This window comes from Gavia stellata, chromosome 22, assembly GCF_030936135.1.
Source record: "Gavia stellata isolate bGavSte3 chromosome 22, bGavSte3.hap2, whole genome shotgun sequence".
Lineage (NCBI taxonomy): Eukaryota > Metazoa > Chordata > Aves > Gaviiformes > Gaviidae > Gavia > Gavia stellata.
The window spans coordinates 12890611-12906022 of NC_082615.1; the positions used below are offsets into that span (position 1 = coordinate 12890611).

Consider the following 15412-nt stretch of genomic DNA (forward strand, 5'->3'; position numbering starts at 1 on the left):
CGGAGCGCCCCCGAGGGTCAGCGTCGCGGGGCACCTTCAACGTGGCATAACTTGGCAAGGGCAGGGTTAGCGCTCGCTGCGCCCACGCTGAAAATAAACTTATCTCAAGCTAAGCTGATGATTTCATTTCCCTGGTGAATGAGATATCTAATTATCAATAATTCATAGGCACAGACAGACGTGCAAGTGGTTTTGAGAATTGAAGTAGAAACAGAAGTAATGATTCTTGGAATAAGAGCCAGCAGAGAGACAGATCCAGAGAGGGAAGAGAAGGTGCACTTTGCATGCACATGTCAAAACCAATCTAATTTCAATCACATACGTGACAGCCTAGGTGCCAGTTTAACAGGGGGATTTTCCCCGTACACTCTGCGGTTGGTATATGACAGGATGCTTGCCTGGATGGAGCCCAGCTCTACCTATCCGGATGGACAACTCGCTCTCGTGGTCCAGGTGATGGGCAGGTTCACACTCATATTTTTCTTTCACCGCTCGTTGGTCGCAGCTCAAGGCAAACGCTGCGTGGGGAGGCCCGCCGAAACCCTGCAAGGCAAGAGAGAAATTTAAGGCTTTTCCCACATCTCCCCATCAGACTTCTCTCAGCCCCATCCTCGGGGACTGCTCTGGCATCCGTGTGGTTGGGAAGCTTCTCATGGCTGCAGGGGCACGTCTTTTGGGTTCCCCCCTGTCTCTACATGCTGTCTAGTGATTTAGATTTAAATGTGCATTTCCAGCAGAAACATCAGGAACAGGGTTAGGAGGAGCTGTGGGCCAAGAAGCATGGGGCTAAAGCGGGAAAGCCAAAATTCAGGAGCATTAACAGCAAGAAATGCAATTCCACAAACGCAAAGAAATGCAATTCCACAAACGCAAAGAAATGCAATTCCACAAACGCAAAGAAATGCAATTCCACAAACGCAAAGAAATGCAATTCCACAAACGCAGCTCCCTCCAAAGTCAACCCGGAGGAGACCAGCAGACAAGGAGGAACATTCACTGCTGTCAGCGCTGTCGAGCCACTCGCAGAGGGTCGAGCTGCTGGGTTGACTTCTGCAGAAGTTTAGTTTGCAGTAGGGTACCATATCTTTGATGTAGATTGAGTCTGCAAGGGAAATGGTTTGTTCAAAATTGAACCTGTGTGAGCATCGAATGAGACACTACATTCACAACCACCCAGTGTTAGCTCAGTGGGACTCATCCAGATGGCGCGACGAAGCTTCAAACTCACTTGGAATGTATTCCTACACCATTTGTAACCTCCAGAAAGCAGAGAGGGACGGCCAAAACCAATACTGTCCAGCTATGCGTAAAATCTGCAGAGAATCACAGCAGACGCCCCATGGCAAGAGGGACCGCACTGCTCCCACGAGCGATTCCTGCCAACCTGGACAAGGCTCGCAAAAACCAGACGCAACTCAAGGATGTGCCAGGGTCATTATCCGCATCAGCCAAAAAAAACCTGGCAGACACCGTTTCTGCCTTTCCCCCACGGTGCTGGACACACGTGGCAGGAAGGTCGGCATCTCTGGAAGTCCCCAGGCTGCTCAAACCCACCCAGAGACAAAACCGATAGGAAACGCGGAGTTAGAGCCCTAAGCGGACAGCTGAGAGATGGGAACGTGTCCCACAGCAGCGGCTGGACGGCCTGGTGTAACCAGCTCTACCCAAAACACGGGGAGCGGGACCCCGAGTCCCCAACTCCTTGCAGGGCTGGGAACCAGCCCCCGGGAGCATCCGCAAGGAGCGATGTCCAGGCTGCACCTGGCGTCACCCGCCAGGAACACGGGTTTAGCTGTTGGATTGATGGGAGCAGAATAAACGAACATACGCTGAACAGCCAGAGACGGTAATGAGAGACTTGATGGGTAAGGTCACATTAAACAAAAATAAAGGTTAAAAATGAATAACTAAATCATCTATTCTCCCATCATTTGCATAATATAGTCTGACCGGTACTATTAATACTAATCACATATTTGCTCTCTCCTCTCTATTGCACTTTAATCAGGGTGCTTTCACCTCCATTAACCCAGCAATCACAAGACGCACCGATGAGGTGCTCGCGTTTAAATCCCCCGGGAGAAAAGGGACCCACCCCACCGCGCTGCCCACGGGAGACACCAGCAGCTCTGCACCTTCCATGACGAGGTAGAAATACAAGCGTTTTCCAGCAAAACCTGGATGACATGACACAGCGAGGAAAGAGGGGAACTTTGGCATCACAACCCGACTTGGATAAGGCAGGAAGAGACCGAGAATGGAAACTCAGGGGCTCGCCCTGCCGCTGGCTCTTCTGCAGCGCGGTCTCCCTATAGCCAGGGAAGGGGCCAGTCCTGCTGAAGCTAAAGGGGTTTTCATCTCCCGAAAGCGAGTAGCATCACCTTCTGGAAAACGCCAACCCAAGAAGCAGCAAGGAGGGGAATTTGAAGCTGCTGAAGTAAAGCCTCAACTTTAAGCGCACAGGAAGGATTTGCCAGTGTTGCATGGGGCTCTCCAGCCCTGCTCCAGCCGCCGGCTGCCTCCCACTTGCCATTGCTCTCGCCTCGGACTTAGGGAATGCCAGGTTTCATGGAGCAGAAGGCTCTCCTTCCACATGGCTCCTTACCAGCATTTTGTTCTATGAGCTACAAACACCGCGACAGCAGCTTTGTAGGCTTTATCACCAGCGGATTTGTGGCTTCCCCCCAGCCCAAAGACGGCTGCCTCTCAACTGCAACTTGCCCGCACAGGCGGGAAGCGAGCCCAGGGCACGGCCAGAGCCCGCAGGACTCCGCAAGTTACAGTAACCCAACCAAGGGGCAAAGAAATACGAGCACGAGCAGGCGGGTAGCCGTCAGCGCGTGCTCTCTATTACCATGGCACAGCTACAGATGCAAACAAGCAAGGTTCTTGCGAGGTCCAGACCACTTGCCTCAAGGTCTGCAGTCCTGATGAGAAGCCTCTCCTGGCTATTTGCTGTGCCACCGTTCTCAGCACATCAAATGCTTATCGACGTGGTACCCGCGAATCTGCTTCCACCGAAATGGAGGCAAACTTGAAGATATTTCAGATGCTTATTGTAAGGTCAGGTCACCTCCCTGTTGGCAGGCACAAATACGCAACGCCGGCAATTTGAAAAAATATTAGTGACCTTCAGTAAAGCACACGATTTATTCCAACTGTGATCGCTCTGAGTCATTTCAGTCCAGTCCCTGCATGAGTCCCTTAATTGGAATGTGTCAGTGGGTTAAAAAGCATTAGAAAGAGAAGAGGAAAGTCAACCCACATTAATTAGTTCATGCCAGTAATTAGCGTTAACTGAAATAACCACGGGGGCTGATTATTTCAAAAAGCCTGATAGAATGAGAGACTTGGACAGGAAGACCTGTAGAGCTTGGAGGAAAACTATTCTGGGACACAGGAGTCCCCACCGCACTCGGCTCTGCTTGCCGAGCTACAATGGAAAGCTCATTAGATTGTCACAGCCCTGCATGTAAAAATGGACGAGAAAAATTAGGTACCTTCGCAGCAAGGAGCCCCACTCCATGCAGCAACCGCCTGAACGGGGGGATCCGGCTTTTGTTACCCAAAAGCTGCAGGAATCCCAAACTAATCGGTATGGAAACGTGTCCCCCTCCTGCTAGCACCCGGCCGATGCGGCTGTCACCCCGCTATCGACGGCATCGCCCTGGTAGTGCAGGGCGAAGGGGTGAGACAGGGAGGAGGTGGCAGTTGCTTGCATTTAGACGGAGCAAGGATTTCGGATGGCATCCTGCTGCCCGGCCAGCCTCCGGCACAAGTTGCTAATTGAACCGAAGCCAATTTTAAGAAGAAATGAAAAGTGAGTGACACCTTTAAGAAATAACCTGCTCTTCCCCACCTGACCAATGAAGGAGAATAAATTAATAAAGAAATCATGATGCCAAAACCTGATGGTCTGGCTTTGGGTAGATCACTTGGTACCAAATCTGGCAGTGCTGCTTGCCTGGGAAGGTCGGTGACGCTGCTCTTCCCGTGCAATATCTTACCAGCTTTAACCCAGCAAACGCCCTGGAGCAGGCTCCGCAAAGCCACAGGAAGCAAAGACCATAACGCATCGACTAACGGCAGAAAGCACCTCAACAGGAAAGAGAAATAGAGTAAATTTTACTACCTTATTAAAAAAAATAATAAAAAACGTTCCTAACTTATCCAGGAGCTAACACAAAGACAATAACAAGCCACACGTTGATGGTGCCCAGAGGCTCCCATTTCACACTTATTAAAAGAGAGACAGTGCTAACAGATCAGAGACCACAAAGCGGTAAGAGAAAGAAAAGAGAGCTGGGGAGCAAGGAGAGGAAGGGGAGACGCTGCACGTCCCCAGCCCATGGCCGGGGCTGCCCCAGCCGCAGGGAGGGACACTCTGTCTCTGCGGCCCCCCCGTGCCCCCGGCGAGCTCGTGGCGTCAGCCGCTCGCACGGCTTCGCCGCTTCTGCACGTCTGCACAGAGGAGCCTGACACCTCTGGGGACGGAGACAAAGGCTGTGCAGCAACAAAGCAGCGAGTCCCCGGCTTTTCTGAGGCAGATAAATGGTTTTATGTTAAAAACATGAAATAGGATGCGATCGGAAGAGAGGTCCCTTAGAAAGCACTTAGTTGTCAGAGAGCACCCATTTGCATGTAAAACAACAGGACGATATTTTGTTATTTGAAACAACATATCGAGGGCTCTATGCTCCCAAGTGAACCTCCGCCGGCTGCGAATCCCCATGCCAGCAGCACTCATTTGTAACCCACCGAGAGCCGACCAACGTGCGAGCGATGCCGAGCCGCCCCGCGCTCCCCCACCCTCCCTTGGCACCCTTCGGTTTCATCTCTTGAGACCTCGGCCGGTCACACGGCTCCCAAAGTCCCTGGAAGGGTGCTTGAGGACAGCACCAGCAATCCCCAGGGAAGCCGGTGTCCCATGGGACGTGCCAAGCCCCCGCGCAGCCCCGCTCCCTGGGGAGCAGCACCCTGCACCAGCCCTGCCACCGCGGGTGCAGAAGGGAGGTCCAAAGCCCTTCTCCAAAGCCCTCCTTATTTTTCAAACTACCTTTTTTTAATGATAAAAAAGCAGCCAACCACCACCTGGCTGCATCGCTTCCCACCCCAGCACCGTGCCGGAGCAAACGCTGGGCTGGGGCTCCGTACAAAGGCCCCGTGTTGCTCCGCGGGGACCAGAAGCCAGCGCTCATTAGAAGAGCATGAACAGTCGGGCGAGCGAGGATGTGCCTGGGACGGGGTTTAAATGCTGCGGAGAGTTGTGCTGCCAGAAGCCGCAATGCCACCAGGCATCCCTCCGAAAACCAGTCAGCCAGCTCCACGTTCCCCCAGCACAGCATCCCCAAAAACAATGCGTGCCCCCACCTCTTCTGGGGGAAAAAAGCATGGTTTTGCTCAATATTGACCTGGCACGAAGGGATGGGTTAAGGGAAGGGACTAGCAGGCGTGCAATTCAGAGGACTTGAATCACGGCTCCTCTCAAAGCCAGGGATCACTGGCAATCCCCCACTTGAACTATGAAAATCAACAACTCAAGTGCAACCTTAAATACTCCACGCAATTAAAAAAAGTGCCCTTCTCAACACTGAAGTGGGTGCAGTCATATTTATGATTAATAGCACCCAATATGCAGCTCTGGGACACAAACAAATCTCCCTTATTTCTATTCCCACGGTGCCTGGCAGCCCCGTGCCCCAGCACAGCCCGGTCCAGCTGCTCGGGGTCGCAACTGGGTCCCACCACCAGCACCCAAACCCCTTTGATCAGACAGACCGCGCCCCTGTAAGTTCCGAATAAACCCAAGGACACCCAGAACACCCCGGATCACTGCTACGGCTCCAGCTGCCAGAGTAACAGCGAGTAACCCCAACCCCACATCAACAAAACCCCACGTAATGAAGATGAAAAGCCAGATTTATTTTCATATGAAAGTTTAAGGGTCTCCAAGTGCTTCAGGTACATCTTGGTTTGCATTTTAGTTTGGAGGTTGCTAACAACGGAGCAGCAGTAATGGGCACCGCAGACAGAAAGGCACTTTAATGCCAATTCTTCTTGGGCTTGCTAACAAGAGCCGGGTCAGCGCTGTCTATCATGCCACGAAACCGGTTTCTTCCATTTTCCCTCTAGAGTTCAACTGCCTGAAGTTTCACAAAACCTAAACCATGGCATGTGCAACCAGAGGCCATGATCAGAACCGTCCTCCGAAGCCTCAAAGTGCTGCCAAATACAGCGGCAGGAGAAGACGAACCGCGCCAGAGAAGGCGGCAAATGGAAAAGATGAGCACGTGGGAAGCGTCGCACGAGCGCTTGTGCTGCTGGCGGACGTCAGCAGCTCTTGGGGGTCTACAAACCCAACCCAAGCCCTCATCCCAACAGCCAGGTCCCAAATATGTCTTTGTCCCACCGCGACACCAGCGGCAGAAGCAGCTCCGGAGCAGAGAGCTGTGTCCCCAGCAGGTCGGGATCGCTTCCCCCACCAGCAAGGGGGCTGGAATGGAATCGCCCCCAAATGATGGCCAGAGCCCCTACGGAAATCCGCGGGCTCCAGCTTTCTCAGCGCCAGGCGGGAGCGGGGTGACCCTGAGCAGAGGCCTGGGAGCCAAGTGATCAATCCGGCAATCGCTTAACACGAGAGCATCCTCATGAAACCCAATTTCCCAAGGAGGAACAGACCCTGAGGGCCTGATCCTGCAACACGCCAAGCACCGCAGCCCTCCCCACGGTGCACGCCACCCGTGCCAGCCCCGCTGCCTGCACCGGCATCACCGACATTTTTCCGGAGCCGCGGCAGCAGGCGCGGGGAGAGGCCCGGGGGCTCCCCGCTTCCCACACCGAGCATCTTCCATCTGGCTCCTCCAGCCCCGCATCCTCCCCCGGCCCAGCACGCAGCCCTGCCTGCGGCAGGCAGGCGGCTTGTAGCTATGGCAGCACTGCCGCGGGAATTGGGAAGGAAAGGTTCATCCATAGACAAAAATTTCAACGTTTTCGCGGCAGTTCTGCTCCAGCAGCATCTCACAAGCAGATCGCACCGGGCTGGGAGGCCTTTCTCGTCCTGCCAGCGCAGCTGGCAGCAGCACAGCACCAGAGCCTTCCCCTAATAACTGCAAACAGGGAAGCTTAAGTGAATATTAAGGAAGGCTGGTATCAGTTTATCTGTAACTAATGTAATATTATTGCAAGTATGTTTTATTCACTGCTAATTATCAGCCACTTTGATAACTCATAATTCTTGAAAATTGCAAACAGCGACTTTAATCACCGGCCTCCGCTGACAAGCTGCGGGGGCAGGAGGAATACATCACCTCCCTTCTGTGTCACCAGGAGCGCGGGGACAGCCGGGCTGTCCTGCGGGGTGACCACGGAGCAGCCCCGGCCTCCGGCTCCCCTGGGAGCTGCCTCGTCCAACAGCAGCCGATGGGAGACCCTCAGCAGTGCCGAAACCTGCAGTGCTCCCGTGAGCCGACAGCACCAAGCACACCCAGAAACACTAAGTCTGGCAACCCTAGGGAGGGAGGAAAGCAAATTTATCAAACCCCACCCCAAACCCCAAATAAACCAAATCCGCCCTCCGGCAGGAATGGGGGGAATGCATCCCGCAGCCCGTGCCAGGCAAACGCAGCCCTTCCGATCAGAGGATGCTGGGGTACCCGCTCCCAGCCGGCACGGCCGCGTCCCCGAGAGCATCGCTGCCAGGGAGCGGGCACGCACCGCCGACACCAGCCCCCGAGAGCGGCGGCTGCCCCAGACCCACGCGAGGGGCTCCAAGGGGAGCCAGGCACAGGCCAATCCATCTTTTTGGCCAAAGCAACGTTCATATTCAAAACAAACGTATGGATTTTTCTGGTTGGCACATTTGGGGCTTTGGCCTTTCCAGGAGGGAGGAAAAACACAGCAGGAATGTTGCTGGCACCCGGCCTGGGAAGGCGGCAGCCCCGGAGGCGCGAGGCCGGGGCAAGTGCTGCCCGGGAGCACGGAACACACACGCAATTCCCAGGCTCCTTGGGAAACCCAGGAGGGTTGTTACAAAACGTGATGTTTTGCAACAGTCATGTTTTACGTGGCAGAAAGGAGGTCGTTTTTGTAACCTTTGCCATTACAAAAACAAAAGCAGGGGAATATTTTTGCTGCTTTTGCCATGCAACCTTGCAAAAAAAACCAAACAACTTGTTAAAGAAACAAAACCCACCTCTGCAAGAGCCGGAGAGGGTTTCACGCCACCAACCTCCTGTCCACCAGGAAGCCTGGACAACCAGTAAATTTATTTTTCAAAGGACCAGTTGCTCCAGGCAGAGTTTTCGAGCACACAAGTGCTACCCACCAAAACCCGTTAGGATGCATAGACGCTTCCAGTTGTTTGCTGGGAGCAAACTTGCCTGTTACAGCCAGCCTCTCAGCCGGATCCTAAGGGATATCTTCCTAAGGACTGCCCTGCGCATCACCACCAGCCCGATGCCCGCGGCTTGCTCAGCAGGACATGGCAGAGAGGTTTATGGCATTGAGTCAGCGCTACAATATGAGATTTTAATTGTTAGCAATAAACCTTTAAGCCTCAGATGGGATTAACAAGAGCTTTTTCTCCACATGCTTATTAAAGTCTAATGGAGACCAGCTTCGCCTCTTTTCTCTCTCCCTGCCCCCTTCCCACCTTGTATATTTGCAGCGTGGCAACGTGTATTTTTACAGTCCTTTATTATGCAAGGCTTTTTGCAAGGGTAAGAGAAAAAGCAAACAAAACTTCAATTAACAGCTCATTTTTACACAATATACTCCTCAGTAATGATTTGCTATCAGTGCGGATTGAATTAATGGGAACGGGCGAACAAAGCAGGCGGCTGCTGCGGGGTGGGATGTCAGGAGCCCGGGGAGGGGGACGGCGAGGGCTCCTCGGAGGGCTGGCGGGATGTAGCAGGGCTCAGCTAGCCACCCGTCACCCCTCAGATGAAGGGCCGCACCATGCCAGTGCTGCCTAATTACATTAACACAACTTCCTTTAGACCCGCAATTAGGGATGCGGACGTGCACCAGCCCCTGGCAGGCGGATGGAGCAGCGGCACTGCGGGGGCACAGCCCCTCCGCCCCGCATGCCCCCGAGCATCGCAGCCCCGGGGACCCAGCTCGTTCCCAAGGCCATGGTTTCTGCTCTTTTTCTCCTCGCCACGTCTTGCACATCCCCTAATTACCAAAATAGCACCAAAGCCCAAGAGAGAGGCCAACTCCTCTGCTCATCTGCAGGAGCGTGGCAGAGCCAGGGGAGCCTGAAACACCTTCCTGAAGCACAGTGCAATAAATCCACAGGAGACACCCTTCATTCTCTTCAGCTCGTGCAATTAATTTGTTAATTCATTACAGAAGAGAGGCGTAATAAGGGACAAGGCACTTCCTGATTACCCCCAAGGAGAAGCTCACCCACGTTCTGTTCTTTGGAAGCCCAGGACAGTAAATCTGGGACTGTCCCACGGGGCACAGCTGAATTTTGGGCTGGGGAATGGGCTGATTCCCCTCCAACTGGCCCCACGGGCAGGGCTCATCCTAGGCTTTCATGGGTAACTCGTTTGGGCACTGGACTCCAACCAAGACACCCTAAAGTCCAGAAACTGAGCTCTGATATCAGCCCTCGCAGCATTTATTTTTATGTGTAGTAGGTACCTCACCTGTAAAGTCTTGACAGGCCTTAAAAAACACATACGGAATGCAAACCAAGAGCAAGACACCGTCCCAAGCCCGAAACTCGAAGAGGGGACTCATCCAGTCAGTTTTTCAGTTTGCGTTAGCTCTGAAGCCTGCAGGCAACAGACTGAAGCCACATCACCTTCACCACCTCGTTGATAATTAGAACACAATGGGGGGAGACAGGAAAACACCCCACGAAGATTTTCACCCCCTGAGCGTAGCACACCCCAAATGCACCCCCCCACAGCCACGTGCCTGGAACGTCGAGTGGGTGCAAAAGCAGAGAGACCCACAGGGTCCAAACGCCGGCAGAGGAGCCTCAGCCAGGCTGAGCAGAAAGGATCAAACAAGCCATTTTTTCCCCCAATTCCCCAGTGGCGTGCCCCTCTTCAGTGGGGTCCTCAGCCTATTAATACTGTACATATAATACAATATATAATACAATATTCCACTGGATTAAGAGTAAATGTCTAGTTTACACCACTCACCAGCAGCCACCCACGGCATCTATAAGTCGGGAGGTGGCGTGCGGCCGGCGCCGCGTGGAGCCGTTTGCACCAAAGGGCGGTCACCGAGCATCGCAAGGCAGCGACTTACCCGTCCTCATCGAGGGGACTGTCCTCCCTGGGGACATACGCACACAAGAGGCACAAAACTGACTCTTTACAGCTCGTCTTCAAAGCAGACAGCGTGTCAAGTCAGTCTGGGTGAGTCAGAGTTTACCCTGAGAGCAAGTTGGCATTGTGCTGCAGTTATAGAACTGTGCATATATATTTTCCGTGATCTCCGTGAAAGCAGCCTTCCTCTCCCCGACATTCGCCACCCAACCAATTGCAGCCTCACTCGCTGCTTCTCTGTCATTTTAATGGCAGGTTTACTTTTCACAGTGGAGGCATTAATTTGGAGTTATGCTATGAGCGAATTCAAAGGTAGATTTTAAGATCAAGAACAGCCAAGGAACCATCCATAGCACTCAGAGTGCCCGCGGATAAACAGGGTCTCATTCGGGTGTTCGGAGTAAGAGCACGGATGCTTTGGGAGCGAGTCTTACAGGTGATGCTGTCCCAGGGCTGCAGGCTCTTCACCACGGACCGGGACCGTGGTCACAGGAAAGGGAGACAGAGAACTCCCAACTCCTTCCCCGAGCTCGCCTGGATGCGGGCAGGGTGCAGAGCATCACTGCAGCAAGGAAAGGAGCCTGAAGTTTCTCCAGCATCACCACCAGCTTTTAGAGCCCAGGAGGCTCCCACCAACAGAGCCCATCCGACCCGAAACATGGGTGCAACCCCGGGGTTCTCCAAGCACCCACATCCCCTCTGGTCTGCACTCGGCTGTGAGCAGTGGGTCAGCACCCACACCCTGCTCTCCCTCGGGAGCTTGCTGCCTCCTTTCTGCTCATAACATGGTTAAAACTTAACATAACAAAACACGTGCCCAAATTCAGTCAGCAAAAAGGTCAGATGCTGTCCAGGATCCAGCAGAACCCCCCTGACAGTGATGCATCCCTTCCTGCAGTGCCAGCCAGCCTCTTCTGGCAGGTACAGGGGAGATCTGGTATTCCAGTACGCTCGTCCTTTTGAAAAAATTATCCTCTCTTACAATTCTGAGCCAGGCCCCAAACGGTAATTGAAATTCAATCTGCAAAGGCTGAGCCACGGAGGAGAGAAAAGCTCCATGTTACATTACCAGCCTTATCAGTCGGTGATACCTGCTCGAGGTAACCAGCGGGGCAAGAGGTGCTTTATCACAGGCACAGGTACATGACGGAGAAGGGAATGGTGCAGAAACGTGTATCCAGTGCAGGACCTCATTGAATGAAGAATTAAGCCAGGTTTTCTCAGTCCCTGCCGTTTTACAGCAGGATTTTTTTCACCTCCTCGCTCCCCGTGCAACCCTGCTGTCAGCCCGCAGAGCCACGCTGCCGCAAGCGCCGTCACACTGCTCCGGATTTCATCCGCTGCCAGCGCAGCTAGTGATTGTCCCCATAAACCTAATGAGGGTGGGAGGGGAATTTAACCCTGACCTGGATTCAAAGCATCTCCGCTCTTTAGCTCTAGCTTTGGGGCTTCAAATGTAATGCTTAATGCATAATAAGACAGAGAATTATAATTAAGAGCAGCTGACAAATTGCACTCTGGAAGTAAATAACTCTTTACTTCCATTAATAAAACAAAGCGCTTTTCTGAAAATTAGTATAATTACAAGTTTGTGGGGTTTTTGCAAATAACCTCACCCTATCTAGCAACAACTGGATTTCAATCACTAAAACCACTGCACGTGGGCAGGGAAGGGGTGGGAGGCAGGCGGCTTTCCACACATCGTATGGGCAAGCAGATTTTAAATAAACCTTTAGCGGTTTCTGGGTGCTGGCCTCAAAAAGTGGGACTCTAAAAGGGACTTCAGGAGGACCCATGGGTGGGCTTTGTGGTCAGCACCAGGGATCATGTTTGAAATCCTGCCTTTGCCACCTGCCTGGGACAGGACATGGGGGAGCCGGTCCCAGGCATCAGTCCCGCATGGGACATAACCTTCTGCAGCTGGCCTCGGGGAAGAGTTGGGTTGGGTTTATTTGATAAGTTAATAAAACTCATGCCCGGGTCCCCCTATTTATTTAGCACTAGAAGGGGAAGGACCTGTCCTAACGCAGGGCTTTGCTACGTTCCCTGATGAGGCTCCCAAAAAAGGTTTCCCTTCCTCAGTCAGAGCAGGATCCTTCCTTCCTTCCAGAGCCGGTGGAAAAGGGCCAGAATGCCTCAAAACAAATAAACAGAAGGGCTGCTATTTATTTTCCCCTAAGCAAAGGAAATCAGAGCAAAGCAGGAACACATGAGTCAAGCTGTGGCTCACGCAAGCCCAGGTCAACCGAGTCCCTCCTGTCCATCCTCACCCCCCCAAGAGGCAAAGGCTCATCTCCTGCAGCCCCTGCACAAGCAAAATACCAATTCGGGCTGGACTCGGTGCAGTGTCGATCTGCCGAGGGGTACGAAAGCGCAGCAACGACAGCGGGGCTGTCCGGCTCCCGAGGGGCTGCATCGCCCCTGCTTTGAGGGGGACTAAGGCCCTAGCTCAGGGCAGCACAAGCACGACGCAGACAGGGCTTTGCAATCGTGCATCTGCCCGTTCCCGCTTTCCGCATCCAGGCATCCCCAACGCCAGCTCAGCTCTCGCCGGGAGAGCAATGCCGAGATGCGGGAAGGCTTGGCAGGCAGCGGGAGAGGGCTGCCAGGAGCACGGACCAGGAGAGACTGAACACAGTCTGCATGTCAAAAAGGGTAGAGTCACTTTGCATGCCCCAGACCACCAAAACCACCTCACTGGAACCCCTTTATTTAATCATTTTCTCAAGATTACAAGGCCCAAGACATGCAGCTGCCAGGCTGAGCTCAGCCGGATGCCACCCACGTCACCGCGCCCGGGTCCCCGCGCTGCTCTGGACAGTGTTTCAGTCCCATGCTCAAAAATTTAATAAGCCAGAAAATACACATGCCCCGCACACAGGCATGTCCCTTGGTTAATGCTCAAATCGAAAAAGCCTCTACCTACTATGGCAATGAGGATGTGCAGCTAATTAACTTTCTAGGAGTCACAGATGAACAGGAAAAAGCACATTAAGAATGGGAACTTGTGATGGGCATGTCTCGGAGGAATTAGCAAATTGCATAAGAGGAACCTTTATTCCGATTATAAATTAACACTAGCGACAAGACCCAGCACATTTTTACTGCCTCATGAAATAATTAACCCATCAAATCCAGCTCCATGCAAATCAGAAGGGAGAGCAGTATTAAAAGCTTTCCATCTTCACCAGGTGGAAGCACGTACGCTGCCGGCGGCGAGCCTGGAGGATCACCAACATCCTCAAACTGCACCCATGGCACTAACGATTGCCCTGCCTCGTTACCCCGGTACACCAGGAATCACTGCCTCGTGCTCCCCCAAAAAAGATGCTTCCCATGGTCTAATCCAGCTATGGTTTAGCCCTGCAAAAGAAATTGCAATTTTAAATAACATGCAGCTACGCCTGGAGCGGGCGCGATGGTCTCTCCTCCCCCTCCTACAGCTTCACCATCCACACACTATTCTCAGCTTTCCCCGGTACGTGACTTGCACAGATTTAGAAAGCAAAATATACATCCTCGAGGCACGTTCTGAGCCAAAGGACAGACACCATTGTTACTAAAGGGGAGAGCATCCCTCCGATATCTGTTTATCAAGTTCTCAAATCCTTCCCAAGGGTGCTCGCCAAAAATAGCCTAAAATTCACTGCGCAAAATGCCCAGTCCCAGACTATATTCCAAAAAACTTGCAAGCCTCAGTTTGCAAAAAGGGCAGGAGCACAACGCAATTATGTGTGGAGAGGGTTAATGGGATCCAGCCTCCTACTACGAGCATCTACACACACACAGCCACTCCACTCGCATCCATCCCACGTGAAGATCCTCAGCCTGCTCATGAAAACCATTATGCAGCTGCAAACCACAGCCCAAAAATGTTTCAAAATGGGTATGAAACAAGCCCTGGACCCCCGGGAAGGGGTTTCGGCCACACTGGTCCTTCCTGCAGCACAAGGGGCCAGCGCTGGCACCCGCAGAGCACACACCTACCCAGGCAAAAGGCTTTTAAAAGGCACTTTAGTTACTATTTGTTTTAAATCTAAGGAATGGTCCACCCATCACATGCTACTTTATTGATTTACTCTGTACTCAGAAAAAAACCCCAACAAACCCTGTATCTAGCTGACAAGAAAAAAATAAAACAATCCAATTGAGATGGTATTTCCAGGACAGAATTACAGCCCTGGCTCCCCATCCTCCCGTCCCCAATCATCTTTTACACGAGAAGTATTGGCAGGCTCCTACTTATACCTGAGTAATGGCCCATCAGCTCGCTCCCTGGATTATATATTAACTCCTGGTCCTCCTGCAACATCTGCCCTCCTCTCCCTCCCCCAGAGCCACCTTCAACACTCATCAGCTCTCCCAGGGGAGACCCCGGGGCTGCCCGCAGACCCCCACATGCCGCAGCACCCATCCAGGGACTGGACCAGGCTCAGCTCCGGCTGCAGACCTGCACCCACCGCAATGGGAGCGACAGAGCTGCTTTCTGTGCGCGGACAGATGTTTCCGAGCAAAACAGCCTAGAGGTAGAGATGAAGCTGATTAAGCCTCATTATCCTATTTAGCGTAATGATTGTGGAGCCGAGAGGACGTCATGCAGCCGGGGAGCAGAAAAAAATGAGGCCGTTAATAGGAAACGTGTATACATGTGGGCAGGCAGGTACAGCCGAGCTGATATGCAGCCCACGAGGGGTTTATTATCTCCTGCTACGGCCAGCTTGCTTTCTCCTCTTGCCTGCCCATACCACCCTCCCGATCCCACCAGCATCCCGTCTGTGAATTCCTGCTTGCTCAGAGGAGCATTTAAGGGGAATGACCCGGAAAAGGGAGGAGGCGAGGGAGCTCCTGGAAGCCACAGCTTCAACACGGGCGTTACGCTGCGCCCGGACCCAGCATCCCACCCAAAGCCCACCCGCATGGACACAGGAACACTCCTGGGAACTCCAACAGCCTGCAGCACCGCCGGGAGAGGTCTTGGGGATCCGGCAGCTCGAAGACAAAGGCAACACATGTGCATGTGAAAAATTCAGGAGCAAAAGCAGCCAGGGACTGTCTGAAAACCGGAGTCGGGGCTGGATGCATCATCTGGACTCTTGTGGGATTCCTCCAGGAAGAGGGAG

At 53.0% G+C, this 15412-nt stretch overlaps 1 protein-coding gene across 1 annotated transcript in view; it reads right to left on the bottom strand.

The window, feature by feature from the left end:
- SLC39A11 (solute carrier family 39 member 11) overlaps positions 1 to 15412 on the bottom strand; it is a 96278-nt gene that overhangs the window by 68477 nt on the left and 12389 nt on the right. Inside the window, exon 4 of the mRNA XM_059828236.1 lies at positions 399 to 543. Coding sequence (XP_059684219.1) covers positions 399 to 543 — 145 coding nt within the window. The remainder of the gene's footprint in view (positions 1 to 398; positions 544 to 15412) is intronic.